This window comes from Macaca thibetana, chromosome 8, assembly GCF_024542745.1.
Source record: "Macaca thibetana thibetana isolate TM-01 chromosome 8, ASM2454274v1, whole genome shotgun sequence".
NCBI lineage: Eukaryota > Metazoa > Chordata > Mammalia > Primates > Cercopithecidae > Macaca > Macaca thibetana.
This window is the reverse complement of record NC_065585.1, coordinates 132,421,094-132,446,490: the sequence shown is the minus strand read 5'-3', so window position 1 is coordinate 132,446,490 and position 25,397 is coordinate 132,421,094. Positions and strand designations below refer to the sequence as shown.

At 35.7% G+C, this 25,397-nt stretch overlaps 1 protein-coding gene across 2 annotated transcripts in view; it reads right to left on the bottom strand.

Moving 5' to 3' along the window:
• TNKS (tankyrase) overlaps positions 1 to 25,397 on the bottom strand; it is a 227,929-nt gene that overhangs the window by 51,900 nt on the left and 150,632 nt on the right. For both annotated transcript variants that reach the window (XM_050801078.1, XM_050801079.1), the window contains exons 9-13: positions 22,476 to 22,597; positions 20,926 to 21,017; positions 20,756 to 20,834; positions 10,435 to 10,606; positions 4,060 to 4,139 (exon numbers count right to left, since the gene is read on the bottom strand). In XM_050801078.1, coding sequence (XP_050657035.1) covers positions 4,060 to 4,139; positions 10,435 to 10,606; positions 20,756 to 20,834; positions 20,926 to 21,017; positions 22,476 to 22,597 — 545 coding nt within the window. The remainder of the gene's footprint in view (positions 1 to 4,059; positions 4,140 to 10,434; positions 10,607 to 20,755; positions 20,835 to 20,925; positions 21,018 to 22,475; positions 22,598 to 25,397) is intronic.

Sequence of the window (25,397 nt, the reverse complement as noted above, 5' to 3'; positions counted from 1 at the left end):
CAAAGATTAAACAATACAAATGTCTAGAAATCAGCACTACGCTTTACAGTGACTACAAATATTTATTATATACAGAGCAAATCAATGTTTTTCAACATTTCCTGACCAAAATCAGAATCAAATAGAAAAACCCACAATAAAGCAAGCATTTTCAATGCAAACACTGCCTTACCGTTTTATCTTTGTCTTTCCTCCCCGAGATACGCTATACTGTTTGTCATGGCACACCTGCTTGTGCTAACACCAACCTCAGTTGACTATGTAACTAGAGAGCTCTTGTCTTCTCTAATGTGAGTCAAGCGAGCAAAAAGGCTCTGGAAAAATTATTTTTCTGCCTGGGCCTCTCCCTCGGTCTTTTGATTGACTACAGCAAAGCTATGTAGTCAACAGGTCTTTACTTGACTTTTGGGGCAATGTTTGCTTACCTTTACAAGTTAAACTGGTTTTTTAATCATACCCTAGTTTTTGGGCTTTACTTCCATCTCTTTCAGAGATGTCCCCCTAATCTCTTCGGTGTCTCCTTATCTCTCTCTGAATGCTTCAATTTCAGCACAATCTAAATTGTAAGCTCAATTTGTTTACAAAGCAGCAGGATGCCACGTAAGGAATGAAAGACTGTATCACCGGTGGTAGTAAGTGAGTAATGATAATAGCTGAATAATAATTTACAGTTTATAAAGAATATCAGCTGGGCGTGGTGGCTCACGCCTGCAATCCTAGCACTTTGGGAGGCCAAGGTGGGCAGATCACAAGGTCAAGAGATCGAGACCATCCTGGCCAACATAGTGAAACCTCGTCTGTACTAAAATTACAAAAATTAGCTGGGCATGGTGGTGCACGCCTGTAGTCCCAGCTACTTGGGAGGCTAAAGCAGGAGAATCACTTGAACCTGGGAGGCAGAGGTTGCAGTGAGCCGAAATCGTGCTACTACACTTCAGCATGGTGACAGAGCGAGACTCCGTCTCAAAAAAAAAAAAAAAAAAAAAAAAAAAAAGAGTATCATATTCTTTCAGTGAGGAAATTATTATCTATGAAGTTGATAGATAACAAACCAGGGATGGAGGTTAATTTATAAATTAACTTTACAGATAAATAAATCAGGGATGAAGGTTAAGTGACATCCTTTTCAAATAGTTGGTAAGGGGTAGAATAAAGACTCAAACCCTGCTTTACTGATTTTTAACCTCCTGGTCTTTGTGCTACATCATGTATCATTGCTTACTTTCCTAATTATCCAACTTGAGGGAAATGATCAGAAGAAAGGCAATGAAAATTAGAAAAAGCAAATAAAGAGGAGCAGACAATAGCATGCATGCTCTAGGCTATAAAGGATGATTGCAGGGTCTTTGGGGATTTTCAGGCATTCACTAATTTTGCTACCACTTCCGCCACTGTAATAAGCTATTATTACATAGAAATTAAGAACCTGAAAGATTTCTACGGATAGAGTAAGTAGGAGTGCTACGGGTTGAACGTTTGTGTCCTTCTGGAATTCATGTTGAAACTTAATCTCCAATGCAATAGAGGTAAGCAGGTGACTGGGTCATGCAGGCTCTTCCCTCCTGAATGTGGGCTTAAGGCCTTTCTCTAAAAGAGGCTTCACACAGCATTTGGCCGTTTTGCTCTTCCGCCTTCTGCCACGTGAGGATACAGCATGTGCCCCCTCCAGAAGAGGCAGCCACAAGACACCACCTTGAAGGCAGACAGACAGGGTCCCCACCAGACACTAAGCCTACCAGTACCTGGATCTGGAACCAGTACCCGCTCCTAGCCTCCAGAACTGAGAGAAATAAATTTCTATGGCTTAGAAATCGCCCAGTCTATGGTATTTTTTTTTATAGCAGCACAAATAGACTAAGACAAGAAGCTTTCACACAGGTAGGATAAAAACAAGCTCTTTTAAAGTGGTGTAATTTTCACACGACAGGAAGGAGTCTGGGTGGTAAGGGCAAGTTCACAATCTCATCAACTCCATACAGAAATGCACCAGCCTCTAAAATCTGAAGAGCCATTGTCATCTGGCCAGGTCAAATATCTTTTCATGACAAATGAGTCTGTGGCTATATTAATATATAAATAGCACAATTGACAAATTAAATAAAAATGAATAAATTAATACATAACTCAAAAAGAAAAGATGCAAAAATTGACAGTAAACACCCTCTATGGAGTCTGACATGATTGAAGCTTCTTCCTAATGCTGCTTTCCCCCACTGGTTCTCACATTCTAAATTAACTCTATTATTCTTCTAGCAGAGAATACTGACAAAATAGGAATAAGTAGGGAATGAAACACAACTCAATTTGTGAGGCTACAGAAATAGAAGCCCATCCTGCTTATTAAATATTTGATTTTTAAGATTTAGAAATTCTTTATCTGTTTCAGTTTTCTTTCGAATGCCAACGTAATTTTACATCCTTCCTACCTACTTTTCATAATTTCAAATGCTTTATTCAGCAGGCAGCCTGTTCTTCTAATACCTCAATTCTAATACTTTCTAAAGTCTCTTGGAGAAGAAATTTATCAGGCCTAATTCTCTCTCAATTTGTGCTGCTTTGTTTACTTTTGCTACTTCCATTCCACAAATCAAAATAAATTTGGCCTTCACTGTGAATGGATTGTTTAAGAGACCTAAACGCTGTAGTATATATCTGCCTATCATGTACAAAACACATGGAATTTAAAACTGTGCACTTTAAAAATAAAGTATGTATTAATTATAATAAGCACATAGAGCAATTCTGGCACCGAGATGATCATGTTCTGAAAGGAAGCCTAATCGTTTCATCTTTAAGAATTTTCTTTTATTAGAATACATTTCAAGTGAAGTATTTTTAAGAAAAAATATATAGTTTTAGATTTAAGACAATATAAAAATTTCTCCCTAGTGGCTATCACAACTAAAATTTACTATTGTTCTTTAAATAACTTAGATACTATTTTAAGTTGGAAGTGATCCTGGAAGTGCCCACATATCAAAACAAAAATAAAATTTCTAGGCAACAGAGCTCAGAATGTGTTTACCGTCACTTTCAACCAGTATATGTTATCAAGAAGGCTAAAATTAGTTTGCTAAAATCGCAAAAACGAAGTTTGCTTAAGAAGAGGTGACAAAGTTGACAGTACATCGTAAAAAAGTACTATGACTGTCAATAGCAAATTCGCTATTAACTTTTCTATAAAAATAAAGGCAAAGTCGGGTGCAGTGGTGCATGCCTGTAGTCTCAGCTACGTGGATAGCAGGCAGGGTAAGGCAAGAGGATTGCTTGAGCACCAGGAGTTTGAGGCCTGCCTGGGCAATACAGCAAGACCCTGGCTCTTAAAAAACAACAAAAAACAAACCCCAAAAGAACAACCTCCAAACAAAAAAACTTTTGCTAACTTCATCCCTAAGTGAATGATTATAGATGGGAAACGCGTGTTTTAAAAAAGCATACTCAGTATTAGAATATAACTATATTTGAAAAAAAATAAAACCACAACCATTGTTTCTATACCACAAATACAGACTGATAAAATTTTCTAAGCAAGTAGAGCTACGCAGGGAAAAAAAATCTATCTTCTGCATATGAATAATTCCAATGTTGAGGGATCACAGGAATGCTTTCCTAGAATAAATGTGTGAATCTCTGAGAAAAGATCAAGAAATATTGTTTCAAATGTCATCCTGCTAATGTCTGGGCTCGATCCAGTTTATTTATTTTGTGAATGCGGCCAAAAATAGTAACACTTTAATTAATGTAAGTGAAATTAAAAGAGCTTTCATGTAACCTGAAGAAAAATTACTAAAAACCATGTATATGTGTGTGTGTATGTATATATCCATCTATCTATCTATCTAACTATATATATACACACACACACACATACATATAAATGGTTTTATAAATATAAGGCACATACCGGGAATTCCTTAGTAGTAGTACAGATTTTTCCTGCCCATGACTCTGTTCATCCTTTTACTGCTTGTATTTGAGTAGATACACTTAGAAGCTTAAAAATGAATTGGTTAGCAAAGTTCAACAGTGCTATCCCAGATATTAAGGGCACTGACTTACCTTCACAGTTTCCAAGTCTCCAGCTTTAGATGCCTCTAAGAGTCGATAGTCAACATCAGAAGTACGTATAGGTGTACTCTCTGCATAAAAGGAAGGAAAGAACTCACATATATATATATATATATATCTCCAAACTCAAATATTCCAACTGCATTCATTTTGGAAACAAAAATGGTTCTTAAGGGATTGCAAAGTAGTTCAGGAGGGAAAATCATTTAGTTTGGTTTTACTAAATGTTGTAGCACACCTTTGCCATAAATTTGTTATATAAACCTAGGGAAGCCACACAACTTTCAGTACTTAATGTTTACTTTTTCTATGTATGTATGTATGTATGTATTTATTTTTTGAGACAGTTGCTCTGTCACAAAGGCTGCAGTGCAGTGGCGTAATCACAGTTCACTGTAGCCTCAACCTTCCAGGCTCAACCAATCCTCCCCACCTCAGCCCCCGAATAGCTGAGACCACAGGTGTACACCACCATGCCCAGCTAATTTTTGTATTTTTTGTAGAGATGAGGTTTCACCGTGTTGCCCAGGCTGGTCACAAACTCCTGGGCTCAAGTGATCCTCCTGCCTCAGCCTCCCAAAGTGCTGGGATTACAGATGTGAGTCACTGCACCCAGCCTTGATTTTTCTTGTAGTCTCAATGTACTACTCTTAAAGTCAGAATCATCTTGGAGTCAGAATCATCAAGTATAATCAGTGAGCAGAAAAGGGCTACTAAATACAGACATTTGTTTAATTCACATTTATTGAATGGCTTTAGGAAAATGCAACTTTCAATGTTTGTATAATTGGAGGTATGATAGCAATGCTAAATAGAATATAATTAAATTGAGCTGTTAGGTGTAGAGGCTAACAAATGAGTTATTATTTTGATTAATCCAATATAAATAAACTGAAAATTCATTTCACATTGACCCAAATAAAGTAAGTTTTTAAAGAAAACAATTTATACTATGTCAACCAAAAGTATGTTTATGTACATGAAGTGTGGCTTTTAGAATGAGCACACAGACGTAACACAAAAGGATGGCACTCCAGGAGGCCTACATTTTAGACTGGGCTCTATAATCTACAACTTTGGACAAATCATGTAACAGCTCCGTTTTTGCCCTTAGCAAGTGAGTGCTGAAAACCTTTCAGATCTAAGACCGCATTACCTTATGGTCAGACATCTATTTTGAGCCCACTGTCCAAGTGGGAAGATCAAGTGATGCTATGAAGAGGTTTTACATTTCAGGAGAGAGTGGCTTTCACAGAATAAGTTATGACGATTCTTCAGTAAAAGATAAACTACTTATTTGATCATAATAGCAGGTAGAATGCTGAGGTTAAGGGAGGGAAAAAGACAGTGTTTCACATAACAAAGTAAATCTTTGAATTATTTTAAAGAGTGATATTACATTTTAGTTTGCGGAACTGTCGAGGAAAGGAACCAAATCTCGCTCATCTTTATATTCCTTTTCACACAGAACATTCTGAAAGCATTTGCTGGACTGATTTCCACTATGTACTGGGCTCAATGTGTCTGTCAAATCAGCTCTTTTTTTGGCTGCTCTTATTCTGTTCTTTCATGTCTCATTAGTCTCCATTATAAGTGTGCACATACACTACTGCATTTATAGGTAAGATGCTGTGTGTATATTATGTCTCTGTGACAGTGATTCTGGAATTGACAAAATTCACTGATATGTCCTTTCAATATCTACAGGTAATATTTTTAGTTTATCATTTCAACAAAATAAAGAGACAATTATTTTATGTATATAGAGTTATGACAGTATTTTTAGATGATAGCACTTTAAGGATACATTTAATACGGCTAAATTTTTGAAATCTAAGAACTATTTGAAATTGGAACACATATCTTGATGCAGACTGTCTACTAAAGAGTATAATTTTCCAATCAACCAAAAAGTCTTAAGCAAATATAAGAATGCTTCTGGAACTACGAGAAAAGAATTATTAGTCCTGGTTAAAGAAGAGAAAGTAAAGATGTTTAAAACATTGGTTAATTACTATATAGACTTTAAAGACCTGCACCTATTATAAACCTTGAATAGGCCTAGGATAGACTTATTTTTAGAACTAATGTGAAAAATGTTATTAGATGAAATGACTTATATACAGCCCAGGAACTTTGTACAAAGTGATGCACAATTTAAAAAGATATAAAAAATGAAATTAAAAAAGGAACATGAGTGAAAGAGTAGCTGGTATGCAAAGTACTATATTAGTAAAATTCTTTATAAGTATGCTGGGTTTGTTTATATGACATTTATTTATGTATTTGTTTAGTTCTTTCTTTTTTTAGAGACGGGGTCTCAGTATATTGCCCTGGCTGGTCTTGAAATCCTGGGCTCAAGCGATCCTCTTGTCTTAGCCTCCTAAGTAGTTGGGACCACAGGCATGCACCACCATACCCGGCTAATTTTTAAAAAGTTTTTTTGTAGAGACAGGGTTTCACCATGTTGCCCAAGCTGGTCTTGAACTCCTGAGCTCAAGCAATCCTCCCACCTTAGCCTCACAAAGTACAAGGATTATAGGAGTGAGCCACCATGCTCAGCCTGTAGAACATGAAATTATAGTCACCTAGAATCAGAGATTAAAGATGGGCTTCTTACTTTGTCTCCAATCTTATTCTGACTCATTAGAGTTTTTAAAAAGTTGGAAGCGCTAGAAGGCAGCCTATTTTTAAAAACATCTTTTATAGACTGGTAGTTTGGTCAGTGTTAGACTATTGGACTGGCAACAGGTCTTAGTGGCTTATTTCAATGTGCCACTGTAAATGGTGTTTCAGTGTTTAATTTAGCTATCATAAGCCTAATCTTCACTGTGTAGATGAAAGTAATGCTTTTCCCACACTGGGTTATACAATCACAAGAATTCAGGTCAAGATCGAACTTAAATGACCAAAATAACTGTCTGTGGTGCTAGAAATAGTGTTATCTGTGCTATTATGGTAGCCATTAGCCATGTGTGACTACTGAATACCTGAAATGTGGCTAGTGTAACTAATGGAAGGATTTTCCATTTTATTTAATTTTAATTAGTTTAAATGTAGCCAGATGTAGCTAGTGGCTACCATATTGGAAAGAGCAAGTCTAGAGAAAGAAATCAAATCTTTTGAAATAATGTTTTAAAGTGCTAATTCATAAAAAGCTGCTTGTTTTCTTTACATTGATGTTAGTTTTGACATAAATATTGCCAGCAGTTTATAATGAATAGTTTATTAATGTAAACTCTGGCAATTACAGACTTGGAAGTTGAAAGTGCAGGTTTCTAAAGTAGATCTAACATCTGGTATTAACAAGTGTATTTAAGTGAATCTCATAAAATATTATCCAGAATATACATCTTATTTGACTGATATTAATACATTCTTTCAGAAGTCATTATAGATATAACCTGATATTGGATTACTAAATGATAACTAAAAAGTTCAGCTAATGCATGGTCCATAGTCTACGGAGACATACAAATTCCTGGTAAAAATATTAGTTTAAAAACTTATATCCTATTTCAAATAAGAAACAATTCCCATTACAAAAAAAAAAAATAAATAACCTTTTGGATGGCAAAATTTTCCTATATGTATTTTTTGTTTGTATTAGCTTTCCAGCTCAATAAAGAATTAAACTAAAAAGAAAAAGTTCTGCATGTTCCAAATTAAGCATTTAATTACTTATATAATGTCTTATTTCAAAAATCAATTTTAAAGCAGATTTATCAAAATAATCGAAGAAAAATATTTCATTTGTATTCAGTATTTAGTTTTATCTTTTGCGAGAACTCATATATTCTAACTGCATTCAGTTAGAAGACATTTTAAAAGCATTACATGGATCTAATATGCTTGATTTATTCAATAGTTTCTTCCCCATTTTGTTAATTATCTCTAAAAACTATGCACATAATTTGATGCAAAGCTATGTGTTTGCCTGATTTATGGTTAAAACGTACAAAAACTAAAATTCGGTACTAAGTGATTCTCAGTAAAATGAGAAAATTTAGAAATTTTAACAAAATAAACAACTTTTAGAAATTATTAGAATTTACTGAGAGGGAAGAAATATTTCCTAGGCAAGGAGTAATATCTTCTTTAAGCAAATGTTCTATCACTCTATAGAAACAGGAAGTCAAAGTCTTTTTTTTTTTCTTTTTTGAGTTCATACTTGAAATTTATAACAGGAAATTTCATTTGTTTAGCTGGATCTTATTTATAATAGGAAATTTCATTTGTTCAGCTGGATCTTATTTTGATAGTGAAGACACGCTAGATAGATTTCCTTCTAAATCTTCCCGCCTAAAGATCACCATTAAAGCTGAAGTAGAATGATCCCTATCTACGAACGACCTAGCATGAGGAAAATAAATCCTCATCAATAGTTTTCACAATGTTGTACAATTAGTTTTATTATGCTATTTAGCTCTGATCTACCTATAATAACAAACACATATCATGATCTCTACAAGCTCTGGAAGGGTCCCTGTTGCATCATATAGCAGTGATTCTCGACTGGGCTGTATTTCTTTCTTTTTTTTGAGACGGAGTCTCGCTCTGTCGCTCAGGCTGGAGTGCAGTGGCGCGATCTCAGCTCACTGCAAGTTCCGCCTCCCAGGTTCACGTAATTCTCCTGCCTTAGCCTCCCGAGTAGATGGGACTACAAGAGCCCGCCAGCACGCCCAGCGAACTGACTGGCCTGTATTTCTTGGGGTCCTTGTAGAAATTTGTGGGGTCATGTTTTGTCTTCTAATACAGTCATGTCCAATCTATTTACATAAGAATTATAAATTATTTTATTGTAACTTATTGTAATTTTCCCTTTATATTATAGTTAGGGCTTTTTTTTTTTTTTTTTTTGAGATGTAGTCTCGCTCTGTTGCCCAGGCTGGCTGGAGCGCAGTGGCGCGATCTTGGCTCACTGCAACCTCCGCCTCCCGGGTTCCAACGATTCTCCTGCCTCAAGCTCCCAAGTAGCTGGGATTACAGGCACGCGCCACCACACCTGGCGAATTTTTTTACTTTTAGTAGAGATGGGGGTTTCACCATGTTGGCCAAGCTGGTCTCGAACTCTGACCTCGTGATCCACCTGCCTCATCCTCCCAAAGTGCTGGGATAACAGACGTGAGCCACTGCGCCCAGCCTAGTTAGGGCATTTATATAGATTTCTGGAAAGGTCCCTATACAGTTAGGTCATACTATCTATGAATTTCACTTATGAATATTAAAGAAGATGTCATAAGACATTCTTTATAAAAAGCGGGCACTGCACCTGATAGAGTTAAGAACTACCAGACTGTAGGTAGAAAAAAGTAACCAGAACTTCTGATTCCTAGTCTACAGCCTTCTACATTTTACTCTTCTGGTTTGTCATTTCATTCCACAGCAGATATAATTCACAGACAAAATTAAACGGTTCGGAAAGAGGTTAATTACACTAAATTTCTTTTGATTATAGTTCATCATTTTGTCAGTAGGTAGACTGTGTTACTTCCTCTAGTTTTGGGACTTAGGAAGCCAATATCTATTTTCTTACCAGTTTATGTTTAAAATATCTAACACCATACCAGGCAGACACTGAAACATTTGGCAAGATTTTATATATATGTATTTTTATTATTTATGTATTTATTTATTTATTTTTTGAGACAGAGTCTTGCTCTGTCACCCTGGTTGGAGTGCAGTGGCATGATCTCGGCTCACTGCAACCTCCGTCTCCCGGGTTCAAGCGATTCTCCTACCTCAGCCTCCCAAGTAGCTGGGCATGTGCCACCACGCCCAGCTAATTTTTCTATTTTTAGTAGAGACAGGGTTTCATCATGTTGGCCAGGATGGTCTTGATCTCCTGACCTCGTGATCTGCCCGCCTCGGCCTCTCAAAGTGCTGGGATTACAGGCGTGAGCCACCACGCCAGGCCTATAAATATATTAAGGCCAGAAAGAGAAAAGATAATTTTATAATAGTGTCATGAAGAATTTTAAAAGTATGTCAGAACATTACACAGGTAAGAACAATTAATTAAATGTCATTACCATATGAATCATTTATAATTTTCTCTATTTGATAGATTTTATAGCTACCATAATTCCACACTGTTTATATGAGTTTTAAGTCATCTTTGATCAGAACACTCATGAGTCAGGTTTTCAATTTAAACCTAAAAAAATTAAAAGCTGTATTTGCTTCCTTCCCATGACACCTAACTTACCCTACCTAAAAAGGGAGATGGGGAAGGCCACAGGCTAAATTGCAAGAAAAGGCATGAGAAAATCTACAGGCAAAGTAAACACTGCAAAGTTTGTCTGTGTATTTCAGCAGGAATGGAAGAGAAAACATAAAAAGCCCTGTTGGTCTATTTTAACTCACCACTCAGAATCTGCTGCACTGCTTCATTGCCCATCTGTGCTGCTGTGAAGCCTTGTAAGGAGATGATGGAGGGGTCAGAGCCGTAACTCAGCAGAAGGCGGCAGGTCTGCAGGTGGCCTGCTAGGGCGGCTCTATGCAAAGCAGTCTGACCAAGGGTGTCCAGTGCATTCATCTGAAAAACCATTCGGTGGGCACATGGAATTAAGCATCTAGTTTAGTTTCCTTTTACATCTTAGAAAATACATTCGTATGAAAACAATCAACTTTCAAAGCTTTTAAAAAGTCTCATAGATATTATTAACTTTTGCTCACTGATTCTGAAGAACTATCTTCTTTTTAGTTACCCTTCCCTGATCACCTTACTGAAAATTACAACATGCCGTCTGTTCCCTGAATGACCATTTTCCTGACTATTTCTCATTTCCTGCTACTCCCTTCAACTACTAGACTGTAAGGTCTATGGAGGGAGCAACTCTGGTCTGGTATTTACTGCTTGCCACAATGAAGACGCTCACCAAATTCTTCTGAATGAATGGATTTTACCAAACTTTTCCCCAGAATATAAAGACAACAGAATATGTAAGCGAAGACTCTCAAAGTAGTTGATTATATTTCTTTTCTAATTTAGATAATAAAGCTAATTATACTATCTTAACTGAATTACAAGCACATTTAATCAAGAAAATGATTTGAGGATTCAAACACTCCTTTTTAAAGCTTTGAAGAGTTAACACACAGGAAGAAGAATCATTTAGCTAATTGTGAGACTGCTTAAGACAATGTGAAACACTGGGATCATGTTCTTAACCTGGTCAAACCTGACTCATCTTATCTTCCAGCAGACCCTAATCAGCACCCTCTACTCCAGTCAGACCAAAGTCCATGTTCATGTGCTTGCTGCTCTTTTCAGAGAAACCCTTCTTTCTGCCTTTCTGGCTTCTGAGATCCAGTGTAAGTCTCCTCATCTCCAAGAAGTCTTCCTTGATTTCTTGAAGACTTTGATTACTCCTTTTCTGAACATCTATGTCAATTTAGCACTTAACTGTCTTATAAAATTTAATACTGGGGTAGTTTTTGTTTGAGTTAAACTAAGGTTATTGAGAATATAAGTGCATGTTACAGACAGACTTTCCGGGTCCTCTAGAAAGGTCCTGCTAAAGGTACACAGTAAATTCTCAATTATATGCTGATTGATTATTTAAAGCATTTGTGTACACCCATCAAATACAAGATTAAGAAAAGAAAAAAACTCCCATGAAATACTAATATAATATATAATATACTAATATATTTAACTCTCACATTTGCCAGAAGAAAAATGACTGCTGATACACAGCAACAAAAAAGCACAGCCATTAACATTTATCAGTAGAAAACACAAGCTGCCAAACTAACTGGAGTTTTGATTTCTTTGTTACTTCTTCAGCACAGAAGAAAAACCTAAAATTGTGAACATTCAAATCATCAACATTTTTCTGGAAACTGGGTAAGAAACATACTAACTTATTCTATTACAGTTATGGGAACTCCCAATCCAGCTTGTTAAAGCATGGGAACATGATTTGATGTCACCAAAAATACTTTACGTTCAGCACTAAAGTGATTATTTTCACCAGGTTACAGAAACTGTCTCAAATAAAGAGACTGCTACATTTAATGTTACACCTCAACTGTGGTAATTAAATGCTTAAGACTGGCTTGACCTATCCATTCAGGAGTCAGAATAACGGATGTCTGGCAGTTCTGGAGGCAAAACATATTCCCACTTTTTCTTGTATCTAGAGACTGCAACCTTAGTGTATGTATTTTTATTTCTATCTGAGTAGCAAAAATGACTTCCCAGAAGATGAATAACTGAGTAAAACTATATAAAATCACAATGACATTTGGCCCAAAATGTTTAGGACATGAAATTATGATTCAAAAAATGCCACAACAGTTCTGGAAACCAGCAAGCAGACCACAAGAAAATGGCTGAGGGGAATCCTTCAATATTCTACTCAGTGTCAACAGCCTAGTCTCAAACAGCTAATCCTGAGGTCACTTCTCCCAAACTTAAAGCTATCATTGTCTACATCACTCATTTGGTAATTAATCACAAACTGTTCTGTGACATCTGTACTTACACCTTTAACTGTGAACATGTGTTTGTCTCAACCTAAAAGCGATTTCAAGTAAGCTGAGAGTTGAAAACAGTCTGTATTCTTTAGCTAGAGTGACATTGCATTTTTTTCCCCAAACCATGACACATTGAAAGTAAAAGTGAACAAATAAAAAAATTAACAGGCATTAATATATCTGTGATAGAAGAACAAATGACAGGTTCTCCAAGTATTATGAGAACCAAGTCCAAACTCTCCAACTGAGAATACGAAGATCTTGCTTTTCATTGTTTCCATGTTCTGTACCTTTTGGACTAACTAATCATGACTTCTGACTGTTTAATAAACAAATCTCTTTACTTCCCCGATTTTCAGTCCTTACTGAAAACGTATTGTTTGTATTTTGTCTATATATATTTATGTATTTAATTCCTGAACATTCCTAGCTGAAATTCTATTTTCTTCATGAAATTTCTCCAATCTTCCCCAGGCTGCGACCACCAATAGAAATAACTGTTTATTCCTCAGAATATAAATCGATCTATACTTCTCTTACTATATATACTACTTTCCAGTTCATATAGTAGTCAAATAGACTATGTTAGACAATTGTTAGATTTTAAGTTCCTTAAGAGAAGGATATTGATCAAATTCAAACTTTATATATCCTCCTAGCAGTAAGTACCATGCCTTGTATAAACAGATATTTGAAAATGGTTGGTAAGTGAATGACTCACAAGAGCAACAAATTAATAACTTCTGGTGATAAAAAATACTACTTCTGACATACTGTTCCATATATTGAACAAACATTAGGAACTACTAAAATGTTCTCTATCTAACCAAAATGCATTCCTCCTTCGCTGGAAATTGAGGAAGAAGGGTAAATGCCAGTGTTTACAGAGTTGCTTAATATTGAAAATGAATTTGCTTTATCTGTAATCAAAATATAATTTAAATTGATCCTAATGTTTCTACAGGTGTTTTACAAGTATTCATCATTATCATCGGTGGTATGCATAGTTAAAGCACTTCCTGTGAGGAATGAAAGAGACAAATGAACACAATTTTAATTGTTAAACAGAATACTGACATAGTAATCAGTATTTTACTTGAAATGCTTTTTAATCCTTTAATGTGTTGTGAACTCACTACAGAGTATGGAACTAGATTTCGATTTGCTAGCTGAACTTGGGTATACTATTTGTAAACATTCGTGTGGAAATTTAAAAGAAACGATCAAATTCCCTGAAAAGATTTACATATATATATATTATAATACCATAGATTATCTTTGCTTGTTTCAAGGGGTACTAATCTTGCTCACATGCCTTAAGAAATAAGAAACTGAACAAAACTGATTAGACTAGAGGGTGCCAATCCAATGAATGCCTGTACTCAACAGTGAGTCTTATTCATAATTATCCCTTTTTCATCCCCGAGACGGGACAGACCCTATCAGCTGCAGGTGGTATACTTCTAAGCCAAGGACACATAAAGTATGGGTTGTAAAAGACCACATTTAGGCCACAGAGAAATAATACAGAAAAATCCAGTCTGCAGAAAGAAGAATGAAGCAGATGAACAAACACTGGCAGAGAAAAGAAACCATGCAACCTCAGAGAAAGAGAGACAGAGACAGGGAGCGACAGAGACACAGAAGTGGGGAAAGAGGGAGAAACAGGGAGAGAGAGGCATAGAGAATTGCAGCCAATGTACCTAACAGTTTCTAAATTCCTTGTTCTGGTCTTTTTTGAATCTCAGCTACAATTCTTACATATTATTTCTGGGAGATAACCATATGGGTTTCTCACAGAAGTAATAAACACATTTATATTAATATACATTTATATTAGTATAAAATAGATTTCCATTTGTGTTTAATCTAGATTGAGTTGGTTTGTTACTGAGAACTAAAATGTCTCTGGGACACTTGCCCCTTTGGACTTTATTTTGGTATGATGAAACCTCAGATATTATTTGCACTGTAAAAGATACTTAAGATCTATAGTATCTTTAAAAGTACTTTAACATCTTTGGGCTAATAATCTACTTATCAATCTACCTCTAGAAAAGCATTAATAAAACTCTTATAATGGGCTGACACATCTCCCCAAGTGAGCAAAGCCTCGTGATTGCTTCTAAATGTGAGAAATAAGCCTATTAAATGTCAATTATTATGTCACAATATCTTCTTAAACACAATCTGTCAAATTAACACACACGAACATGAACTGTCAAAAAATTCCTTCATGTTTCACGTATTTAACAGATACACATAATGACAAAATAGCTCTGCTTTATATATGAAAAAATGCATTTATGAATTAAACTTCTTGAATACCATATGCAGTTGGGGCATAAGTTTTCTTAATAATGAGAGCAGACAATTCACTACTGATAGAATGCAGAATACTAGGGCAGACTAACCATAATAAAGGAAAAATTGCTACATGGAGGATAAAATCTTCATGTCTTTCCTATTTAGACTCTATAGTACTCCCAAAAAGCAGAGGATAATAAATTACTGATTTTTTTTTAAGGTACAAAAGTTTACTCCTAGTAAATGAGGATTTTTCAGATGAATTGGTTAATGCTCAAATGTTTTTATAACTCTCCTTTCCTTACTAGCAATTTGTTTTCATTATAATGTTTTGCTGAATATTGCCCCCTTCCCCCTCTAGAGCCACAGCCATCCTCCACCTTGCTCTGGGTCCTGAGAAAATCACTTCTATGAACCACATCAACAGACTCTTTTGGTCTTCACTGTTTTGATGAATTTGGCCATGGGCACTGGGAGGAGATGGGGGGCACTGGGAGGAGATGGGGGGCACTGGGAGGAGATGGGGGGCACTGGGAGGAGATGGGGGCACTGGGAGGAGATGGGGGGCACTGGGAGGAGATGGGGGGCACTGGGAGGAGATAGAGGACAGCAGGACAATGAAGAGTAAGATTAGATACATCCTATGATCAAAGGCTACAGGTGCTGCCAGGTGGCCTTTTCCATATAGCTACCATCTTCCAGTGCCAAGAACCTCCTTTCCCTTGTCCCTTCAGACCAGAGATGATCACACCTCCCCCTTTGCTGCTAGTACAACCTCATTCCTTGCTGCTTTCCTTGAACCTTGCCCACATGTTTGTATATAATTCCTTTATTAAACTTTCATCAAATTACCCACTTTAAGTGTGCAGTTTATTGCCAAGACCCTAACTGATATACCTCTCTACTTCTATCTCCCTAGAATGTCTCCTTCAAAAGCTACCAAAGCCCTCATTTAAAAACTGTCTAAGTAAATGCCCCAGTCTGCCTTGATTTCTCTCTATGGCACTGGTCACCTGCTCCTTCTTCATACTCCCCCTGTACTCCACAGACAGTGTGACAGAACTTCCAGCTTTCTCTTCCCACCACTGCTCCATAAACATGGGCAATCCTCAAAGGATCTTTCCTTAACTCTCTTCTTTCCATGCTTTCTCTACCAGGGACCCTACTCACTCCCAAAATATAGAATCACTATGTCAATTATCAGTAGATCTTTCTAATCTTAAACTCTTTTATACTCTAATGTTGTCTTTCCAACTGCTGGTTTTATTAAATGTCTTTCTATAATATCAACTTCAAGTAGAAAATCATTATCATGGCATAGGAAACCAGTGTTTCTCTGTAGCTTTCTTACTTCCATTGATTGCACCACTATTTTCAAAGTCCACTCTAACACCCAATTCATTTCCAGGTAATACAATTATTCCTTCATAAGTGGCTTTTATCTTTCTCTTCCTTCTTCATTACTAATGATGCTAAATTGATTCGGGACTGAAGTCAAGTTTGGTAACTGCATTAACTTTCAAACTGGTTTTTCCCACGGTGTCTAGTACAGTCTTGATTATTTTCCATGCCAGTATTTATTGAGTTAGTGGATCAAACCCAATTATGAAGGGATTAGATATGTGTCTTACAAAATTTAGATAATTAAAGGGAAATACACAGTACATACATGTTTGAAAAGACAAATGTGGAAAAAAATGCTCATATTCACAAATAACCAAAACATTATCTGTGTGTTAAGCACTATACTACATATTTATATACATACGCTCATTTGATTAAAAAAAAAAACAAACCTGTAGGGAAGTTGCTTCACATATCACTGATTAGTCAATTGAGACTCAGGGAAATTTAGTCCAAGGCCATAAAACTAGAAAGCGGAGGATTCTAAACTCAAAAGCATGCTTGTCTAGGTAATGTATGGCATACATTTAGTTTAACAGCAAACCTGAAGTTTGTATGTATTATCAGGCTTTGGGCAAAAGAATGTTTTGATTTATAAAAATATTACTAAGTTCTGTCAAAGGAAGACAAATTACTTAATTAGGTCTTCATCCCAAATTCTTCTGCCTTGCCTGAGAAATTGACTTATCAGGAGTAGAGGAAGGCAGCAGGGTGGCAAAAGCAGTGGAAGATGGCTGAATCCTAATTAAAAACTGGTGCTGCTTGTTCAGAAGGTGCTTCTAGAATCAGACGGAAACCATGAGTTGCCTGAAAATCATACAGAAACCATGATTTCCCTCAGAAAGAAATACTATACAAGCAAAAATGGGAGCCCAACAATAGCTAAATGAGTTTCTTACAGGTAGTTTTTTACAAACACATTAATCACCAGATACACCAACCATGAGGAACAACATCCTGCCTTGGGATGGTGGAAAAAGTAAATAGGAGTTGTTGTGGCATTTGATATCTACTGATAGCAATTGATATCTATGGGTTCATAACGCTGATTAAATATACCTTTCCTCTTTTTTAAGTGCCCACTAGTAAGTGTTATCAATGTAGCTGAACTATAGTGGAAAGACTAGGGTGAACACACAAGTCTAGAAGTTCTTCTACATCATTGACAGGGCTGTTCACAATTATTCATGCCCTACTGATGAACTAAGATGTTACTGATGAAAATGCATTGTGCACATGAAGGGCAAAGAAAGAGTGAGAACCACAGACCTAGAGAAAGGCTGACTAGAACAAGTCATAAGGTAATGTTATTTTTCATTGAACCTTTATAAAATAAAATGCCTGATGGGAGACAATAAACAGATACTATTTTCCCAAAATGAAGGGCATTATTCCTAATTTTTCAGGAGCATTACAAATGTCATTAGATATTTACAAAAACAGGTCAATGATAAATGTACAAAACTCATTAAGTGCAGCAGAAAGTTCACTTAGCTTAGTATTTTCTGCTTGAAAGAGCAACAAGGTGTTACTTACATAATAATGCAGTAGTCGTACCTACAAAATAGGTAATACAACGGTAGAACTCTGTTCCCTTTTATCCCACTTTGTCTTGATTTCATAAATTAAAAACAAAGCAGTGATATCCAAATTTTTAAATCACACACCCTCTAGGTGAAAAAGTTTTGAGAACACTTAATATATGTATATGAATTTCTTTGTAAATTATAACCAAGAAGTGCCATACTATTATAAAACTTATACAAAGAGAATTTATGAAGGATGAGAAAGAGATGAAGTAATTAAAATTTAAAAAGATTTTATGATTATTATTTTTTGAGATACAGTACTGCTTTGTCACCCAGGCTAGAGTGTAGTGGCATGATCACAGCTCACTGCAGCCTCAACCTCCCAGGCTCAAGTGATTTTCCCACCTCAGCCTCCTGAGTGGCTGAGACTACAGGCATGCGCCATCACATTTGGCTAATTTTTTTTTATTATTTGTAGAGACAGGGTCGGCCTATGTTGCCCAGGTAGTCTCAAAATCCTGGGCTCAAGTGATCCTCCTGCCTCGGCCTCCCAAAGTGCTGGGATTAAGGCATAGGCTATGACGCCCATCCAAAACATATTTTAATTACTAATGCTAGAAAATACCCACTGACTATAGTTTAAACATTTAAAAAAAATTATAAAAATTGTGATATTAGGAATTTGAGGGTTTAATTTTAGGTTCATTTTATTTTTCTTTTCTTTAGAGATAGAGTCTTGCTCTGTTGCCCAGGCTGAAGTGCAGTGGTATGATCATATCTCACGGCAGCCTCAAACTCCTGGGATCAAGTGATCCTCCTGCCTCAGCCTCCCGAGTGGCTAGGACTATAGGTGCACACCACCACAACTGGCTAATATTTTACTTTGTTGTAGAGATAGTGTCTTTCTATGTTGCCCAAGTTGGTGTCAAACTCCTGGCCTCAAGCAATCCTCCTGCCTTTGCCTCCTAAAGCTCTGGGATTACAGGAGTGATTACAGGCCACCACACATGGCTCTAAGTTCATTTTTGATAATTAGTTTGAATGGCTGTATTAGTTGAAAAGATTTCATACAGATATATGGAGCCAATGAAATAAATGCATTATTAACTATGCCTACTCAATCACAATGCTTATTTTTAATGTAATTTACTAATTATGCTAAGGTTTTCATTGAAATTCTATAGTAAAATTCCATCTTTACTGATGTTCTTGCAAAGTTATTAGGAAGTGTTGCCTTACAATGTGTTGAATAGATTCAAAATCTACCCTCAACCCAAATTAAGGAAGACTTTTGAACAGGTTAGAAAATTCTGTTTTTGTGTTTTTAAATTATGTAGATATGACAGCTGGGTGATTCATTTATATCATATTTCAGCAAAATCACAGAACAGTGAACATTTTCTAAAAATCTATTTTCAAAATGTTCTCTTCATTTTTTAAAGTTTCTTTTAAAAAAGCAGTTACTTTATCATTCACCTAAAGTGTGCAACTTTTACCTTTAAGGATCTGATTATGTTTCATTTTTAAAGGGTATCCATATACAAGTCATGGTCATTTGTCCTCAGAGAACTATTAGCAAATTTTGAACCCCTTTATTTTCATTAAAACGAGCACAACTATGACAACGCCTTAAAATACTACTTCACAAAATAACCAGACCACCTTTTTATGCTATAAAAGCATGTCACGGTCACACTCCCTGTGTCCCTTGTCAGGGTCACTTCTCTGATCAAGTATGATATTTATAAAAGTTCTACCATTTAGGATAATATCCATAAATTCAACTCATTTGGACACATGTAAAGTCCACTATGCCAAAATATGCTGAAAGGGAACAAATGAGTGAGTTTGCCACTGTCAGTCCCTCGATACTAACAAGTCCCACTCTTCTTCAGGAACCCTTGATATCTGACATGAGTCAGACTGGCTGACACATGGACCTAGTGAGAGTGCTGGCATAGTAATTTACTTATTCTTAAATAAAAATATTATAAATTGAAATGCTAGGATTTTTCCAATAGGGCATCTTGTATGCTCCATAGGGAGTCTGTACCCTACTTTGGAGACTACAGTTCTGAAATATACATTCTTGAGCATGAAAAAAATCTACAATTTCAAGTCACCTCTAAAAAACAACCAGTTTGCTTCTTTCCTCTCTTAAGTGCTTGACAAAGTTTCAGATTATACCATTCAGAAAATGCCAATAAAAATTATTAAATATGTCATATTTCTTTAGTGTAGAGGGTGAGAAAATTATCATTACAAATTTGAAAGCATACAATTTTTTTTTTTTTGAGATGGAGTCTCGCTCTGTTGCCCAGGCTGGAGTGCAGTGGCCCGATCTCGGCTCACTGCAAGCTCTGCCTCCCGGGTTCACGCCATTCAACTCCCTCAGCCTCCCAAACAGCTGGGGCTACAGGTGCCTGCCACCACGCCCAGCTAAGTTTTTGTATTTTTAGTAAAGATGGGGTTTCACCATGTTAGCCAGGATGGTCTTATCTCCTGATCTCGTGATCCACCTGCCTTGGCCTCCCAAAGTGCTGGGATTACAGGCACGAGCCACCACACCCGGCCACAAATGTTTGTTAGAATAAGTAGAGCTATTCTGATGCTATCATTTACAAAATTTATTTTCTGATAAACGATTATTCAAATGGTGACTATCAAAATATATTAATATGGTATTAACTGAAAATAGTGTAAAGTTGAAATCTATTTCAAATGACTGTAGCTACATTTTATTGCTTTATAGAAGGGTGACATTAAAGGATCAAGAAACAGGTAACTTTTTATTAGAAACAAGATTTAAATCAGCTTTATAGGAGAATCTATGAATTTAAGTACAAACTAATAGTCCTTTATAAAATTAGTTTCTTCAGAAAAATCGGAGAGAGAAAAGCAGTGTTAAGAGCAGCTGGCTGCTCAGTGCAGACTCTGGCACTCTGCTCAGGTGTGTGCCTCACCTTGGCGCCATGCTTATGCAGAACTTCCATGACATCATTATGGGCTCTCTCTGCTGCAACATGCAGGGGAGTCATGAAACTACAGAAAAGAGAAAAGGAAAGGTAATTGTCTCTCTTTTATTGCATTTCCTTTTTAGAAACTGAACAACTCTTCCTGCAATTATACTTACTCTTTATTTTTTTCATTAACATTTGCTCCTTTTCTAAGTAACAATTCTGTCACTTGTTTTCGTTTGGGATGCAAAGAGGCCACAGCACAGTGCTATAAGGTAAACAAAACCAAGTTAATAAAATACACTTCTATATGTACAGTAGCTCTTGGAATTGAACAGCATCTGCTGACCATTAAAACACTGTTATCTCAGTGTATCAGAACATATGTATATGTTTTACATCACAGAGATGATCTGTATTCTTTCTATGTATAGTGGAAATACAAAACATAAGCGTTTAAACCAAGGTGAAATTATGCTCTTAGTTAAACATTAAGAGAGATCTTATTTCTTTTGGCTTAGCCAATAAATAAATATTCACTATATATTCCATGGAAAGCATCATAATACATATGCCTCTTCAAAGCTGCAGAAATCTATAACTAAGTTACTCAATCTTTCATTAGGCTATCAGCCACACAAGTCAGTATTTCTCAAGGTCTTCTACAGAGGTACTCCCACCACTACAGGAGAAGTTTATATGCCCAAGGATAAGCAAGAAAATGATATAACTGAAGAGGTTTAGAGAAAGAAATATTCTCAGAAATTTTATGTTTTACCATAATATTTTTACAACTTTTTTATTCTGCTTCATTTTAATATTTGTATTAAAATTTAAAAATAAAAAACTACTTACAACTAAATAAAATGAATACTCCAAAAAAGTGGGTCAGGTCTATTCCGTGGCTCTGAATATCTCCTAGCATAATACTGTGTAGCTTGAATCTATCTCAACCCTACTTTGAGAGACATGTATTTAAGTGTATCTATAGTTAGCCTATTTTGGTTTGGTCAATCTTTTAATGTTGTTTTATGCAGATACTGACTAAGGTTTGACCTCTTGTGTCAAATATATGTAAGAATATTAATTACGTGTACTTAAGGTGTGTGATGCAGGCATCACATATGCTTAAATTCTGAATTTAGGAGCAATCACTAACCACTCTCTAGCTGAGCCTTAATGTGTCAATGACAAAGAAAATAAATCTTTCTGAAAGTGCATTTGAAGAAAACATGGATAGTTTTAAGAATAACTTGCATAGTATCAAACAAAAAATGCATGATCTTGCCATTTTTTACCATGAATATAATCAGTACTTTGAATACAATTACTCAAAAAGATAATGCAAGTATCTGAAAATATACTTTAATCTTCTACAGAAGGAAATCTAGTATTTATCTAGCAAACACAAGGAAAAAAAAATTCTATTGGAAAATTGTATCTTGTATTTTATGAAAGCACTGGCCACAAAAGTGGATTTATTATAATGAGGTTGGGAAGACAAAGGTAAAACAATTTCCAAATCGAGGTTGAGCAAATGTCAATTCTCTCACCCATGAAAAGAATCATCCCCCAAACTAAGTTTAAAAATCAATGCAACCAAAATTAAAATGCAAATTCATGGCATTTCAGATACTAAAGTTACTTTAAGGTTTCTGAAATGAAAATCATATTTTGTGCTTACATTATTTCAGACCCAGGGAACAGATTAACAATAAAATCTTACCAGTGCAGTTTCATGAGACTGTGGTTGTTTGAAATTAATGATTTCCAGAGCAAGTGTTTTTTTAACTTTAGCTAAGTCTGCTTCTCTGGCTGCTTGTAGTAAAGAATGACCTTTAAATTCATCTGTCAATGAAACAATGGTTGACATAAAAAAAGATTTAAAATGTAAAAAATCCAGCATGATTATAAATAAGTAGGAATATTACTATTTTATGAATTTCTCTATTTTAGCAATAGCAGCAATGTGACAATATGATGATAAAAATGCAAAAGAGGATGTAGATTAATGAAAAATTGTGAAGTATTAATGCTCTGAAATAAGATTGTTTCACACTCTCAGAGTCATAAAAATACACCTATAAGATACTTATTGCAGCAAAATTTTGAAACAGGAAACCTAAATGTCCACCAAAAGGAAACCAGTTAAATAATCTGTGCGCACATATGCTGTAACACTTTCTAGCTCTTACACAAGAGATAGGTCTACATACACTGACATGAAAGTATACAGTGGTACACAAAAATTCAAAAAGGAAAGGACAGGCTGATGCATTTTTTTGTATTATCACTACTCTTGCTACTACTATTGCCACCATAAGTACACCATAAGTAATGGTGTAGAAAACATTTACAGAAATATTCACCAAAATATTAATGGTGATTAGGTCTTGACACAGAAAAGGAAAGGACTTAAAATATGGGAGAAAAGCGGAACTTGAACATTTTTCAAAGAACAATTAACAGTTTATTATTTTCATCAGCAGGTGAGAGATTTTTTTGAAAAGCTGTATCTAAATTAATTGCATGAATGAGAATCCAATATTCTTATTAAAAATGTCTTGTTTTATCTTTGACAAACTTTACTTGCATTTTGATATGCCCACTTATTAACAAAATGCTGGAACTGTTTAAAGATGCAAATAACGTATGACCTAATACATTACACAACAATTTCAGACCCTCTCACATCCAGGTCTTTGAATCTGCATGGTACTGTATTTTTCCTTTTTTCCTTTCTCTACTCTCCTCTCCTCTGAGGGACCCAGGGACCCATCATATTTGCCCCCTCTCTCAAAAGACACAGAGAAAACACACACACAGACACACGTGCACATATATGCCTCATTACTACTCATCATTCAAGGTCTCAGTTCAGATACTCTGGGTGAGCTTTCCGGACCTTTTCCAGTATTGGGTTAGCATTCCTTCTTAAGCAGTCCACAGCATTTGCATTTAGCCTCATCATAGGACATATCACACTGTCATATCAGCTATGCTAATCTCATTACCTAGCACAGTGCTTGGTATATGGCAGGCAATTTATAATATGTGATAAGGCGTGAATGCTGAATATTTATAAAATAAGTCATTGCAGAGTCAGGAAAATAACATTTTTATATAACTTCTTCTTTAGAGGTTCTTTATCACTGCTAGATTGCTGAAAGTAAGGACTCTGAAACTTCAGAAACAAAAAACTAAGGTCAAATGAGATGAAAGTAAGCCAGTAGATTCAAATAACAAGACTGTAGATTTTCAGTGAAATGATAAAATGTGGGACCCATGGAGTGAGAGAATTATAAACTGTGAAATATATTAAGAAGCAGGGGTCAGACAACCACAGAGGAAGGTGGTGTTCTGAGAACTGATGTCTGGCAAAATGTATAGTTTTGCTGGAGTCAACAGTCTAGGGAAACGTAAACTTAGTGCAAATCATACTGGCCTTTTTGCTAATAACAAATATTGTATGAATATAAAGTGATAAGGGCATTTCTACCTTTTCAATTATGTACTCCTTTATGCTCCAAAAAGGTGGCTCAGAAAAAAATGAGCAAATTTACAAAAACATAAACAATAGACTGCAGTACTAGGAAAATTTAAAAATGATGATGCAATAATACAAGTAAACAGTATGATATTTTCTCAAATAACAATAAGTAAAATATTTCTTGTCTCTGCTCTTTAGAAAAAAAGTAAAGATTTCTGTCCAAATTGATTTTCAAATTTAAAATACTTCATTGAGAAATACTTAATATTAAAAAAAACCCTAGAGAATAAAAAAAAATTATCAGCTATATAGTTGTCCTTCTAAATTTCTAAATGCAAAAGATTACATAAAGGTCTGTTTTGAAAACTTCAGGAAAGTTAAGTAAAGTGGTAAAACTGTAAATTACTCAAATTTACCCTGAATACTAATATTTATAAAATACATAAAAGCTTTTATCTCTAAATGTATTTTGAAACAAGAACAAAACCCAAACTACCCGGTTCATGTGGCTTCGTAAAAACAACCAATTAAAAAATAGACAAGAGGTCAGGAGCAGTGGCTTACGCCTGTAATCCCACCTAAGGATTTGGGAGGCCAGGGCGGCCTGATGGCTTGGGCCCAGGAGTTTGAGGCCAGCCTGGGTAACATGGTGAAACCCCGTCTCTACAAAACATACAAAAAAAAAAAAAAAAATTAGCTGGACATGGTGGCATGCACCTGTAGTACCAGCTACTAGAGAGGCTGAGCTGGGAGGATCAACTGAGCCCTGCAGGTAGAGTCTCAGTGAGCTATAACTGCACCACTGCACTCCAGCCTGGGCAACAGAGCTAAACCCTGTCTCATAAGAAAAAGGAAAAAAAAAAAAAAAAAAGACAAGTAACAGAAAAAAATGTGTGTAATAAAATGTTACAACTATAACTATGGGCATAATGAAAACACTGTTTTTCTTTGTTTCTTGTATATTCTTCTTTAAAAGAAATATGTAATTGTGAATGCCTAATATAAAGCAGTAGACATGATAATGAAAACTGCAGTTAGAGAAGGTCCGATTTTGTCAAATCCTTTTCTTCAGACAATTCCTTGGTAGAATCTCAGTTATCAAAACAAAGGGGATACTGAGAAAGTTGGAAAGAACTCTAAGCAGGTAACTGCTCCCTT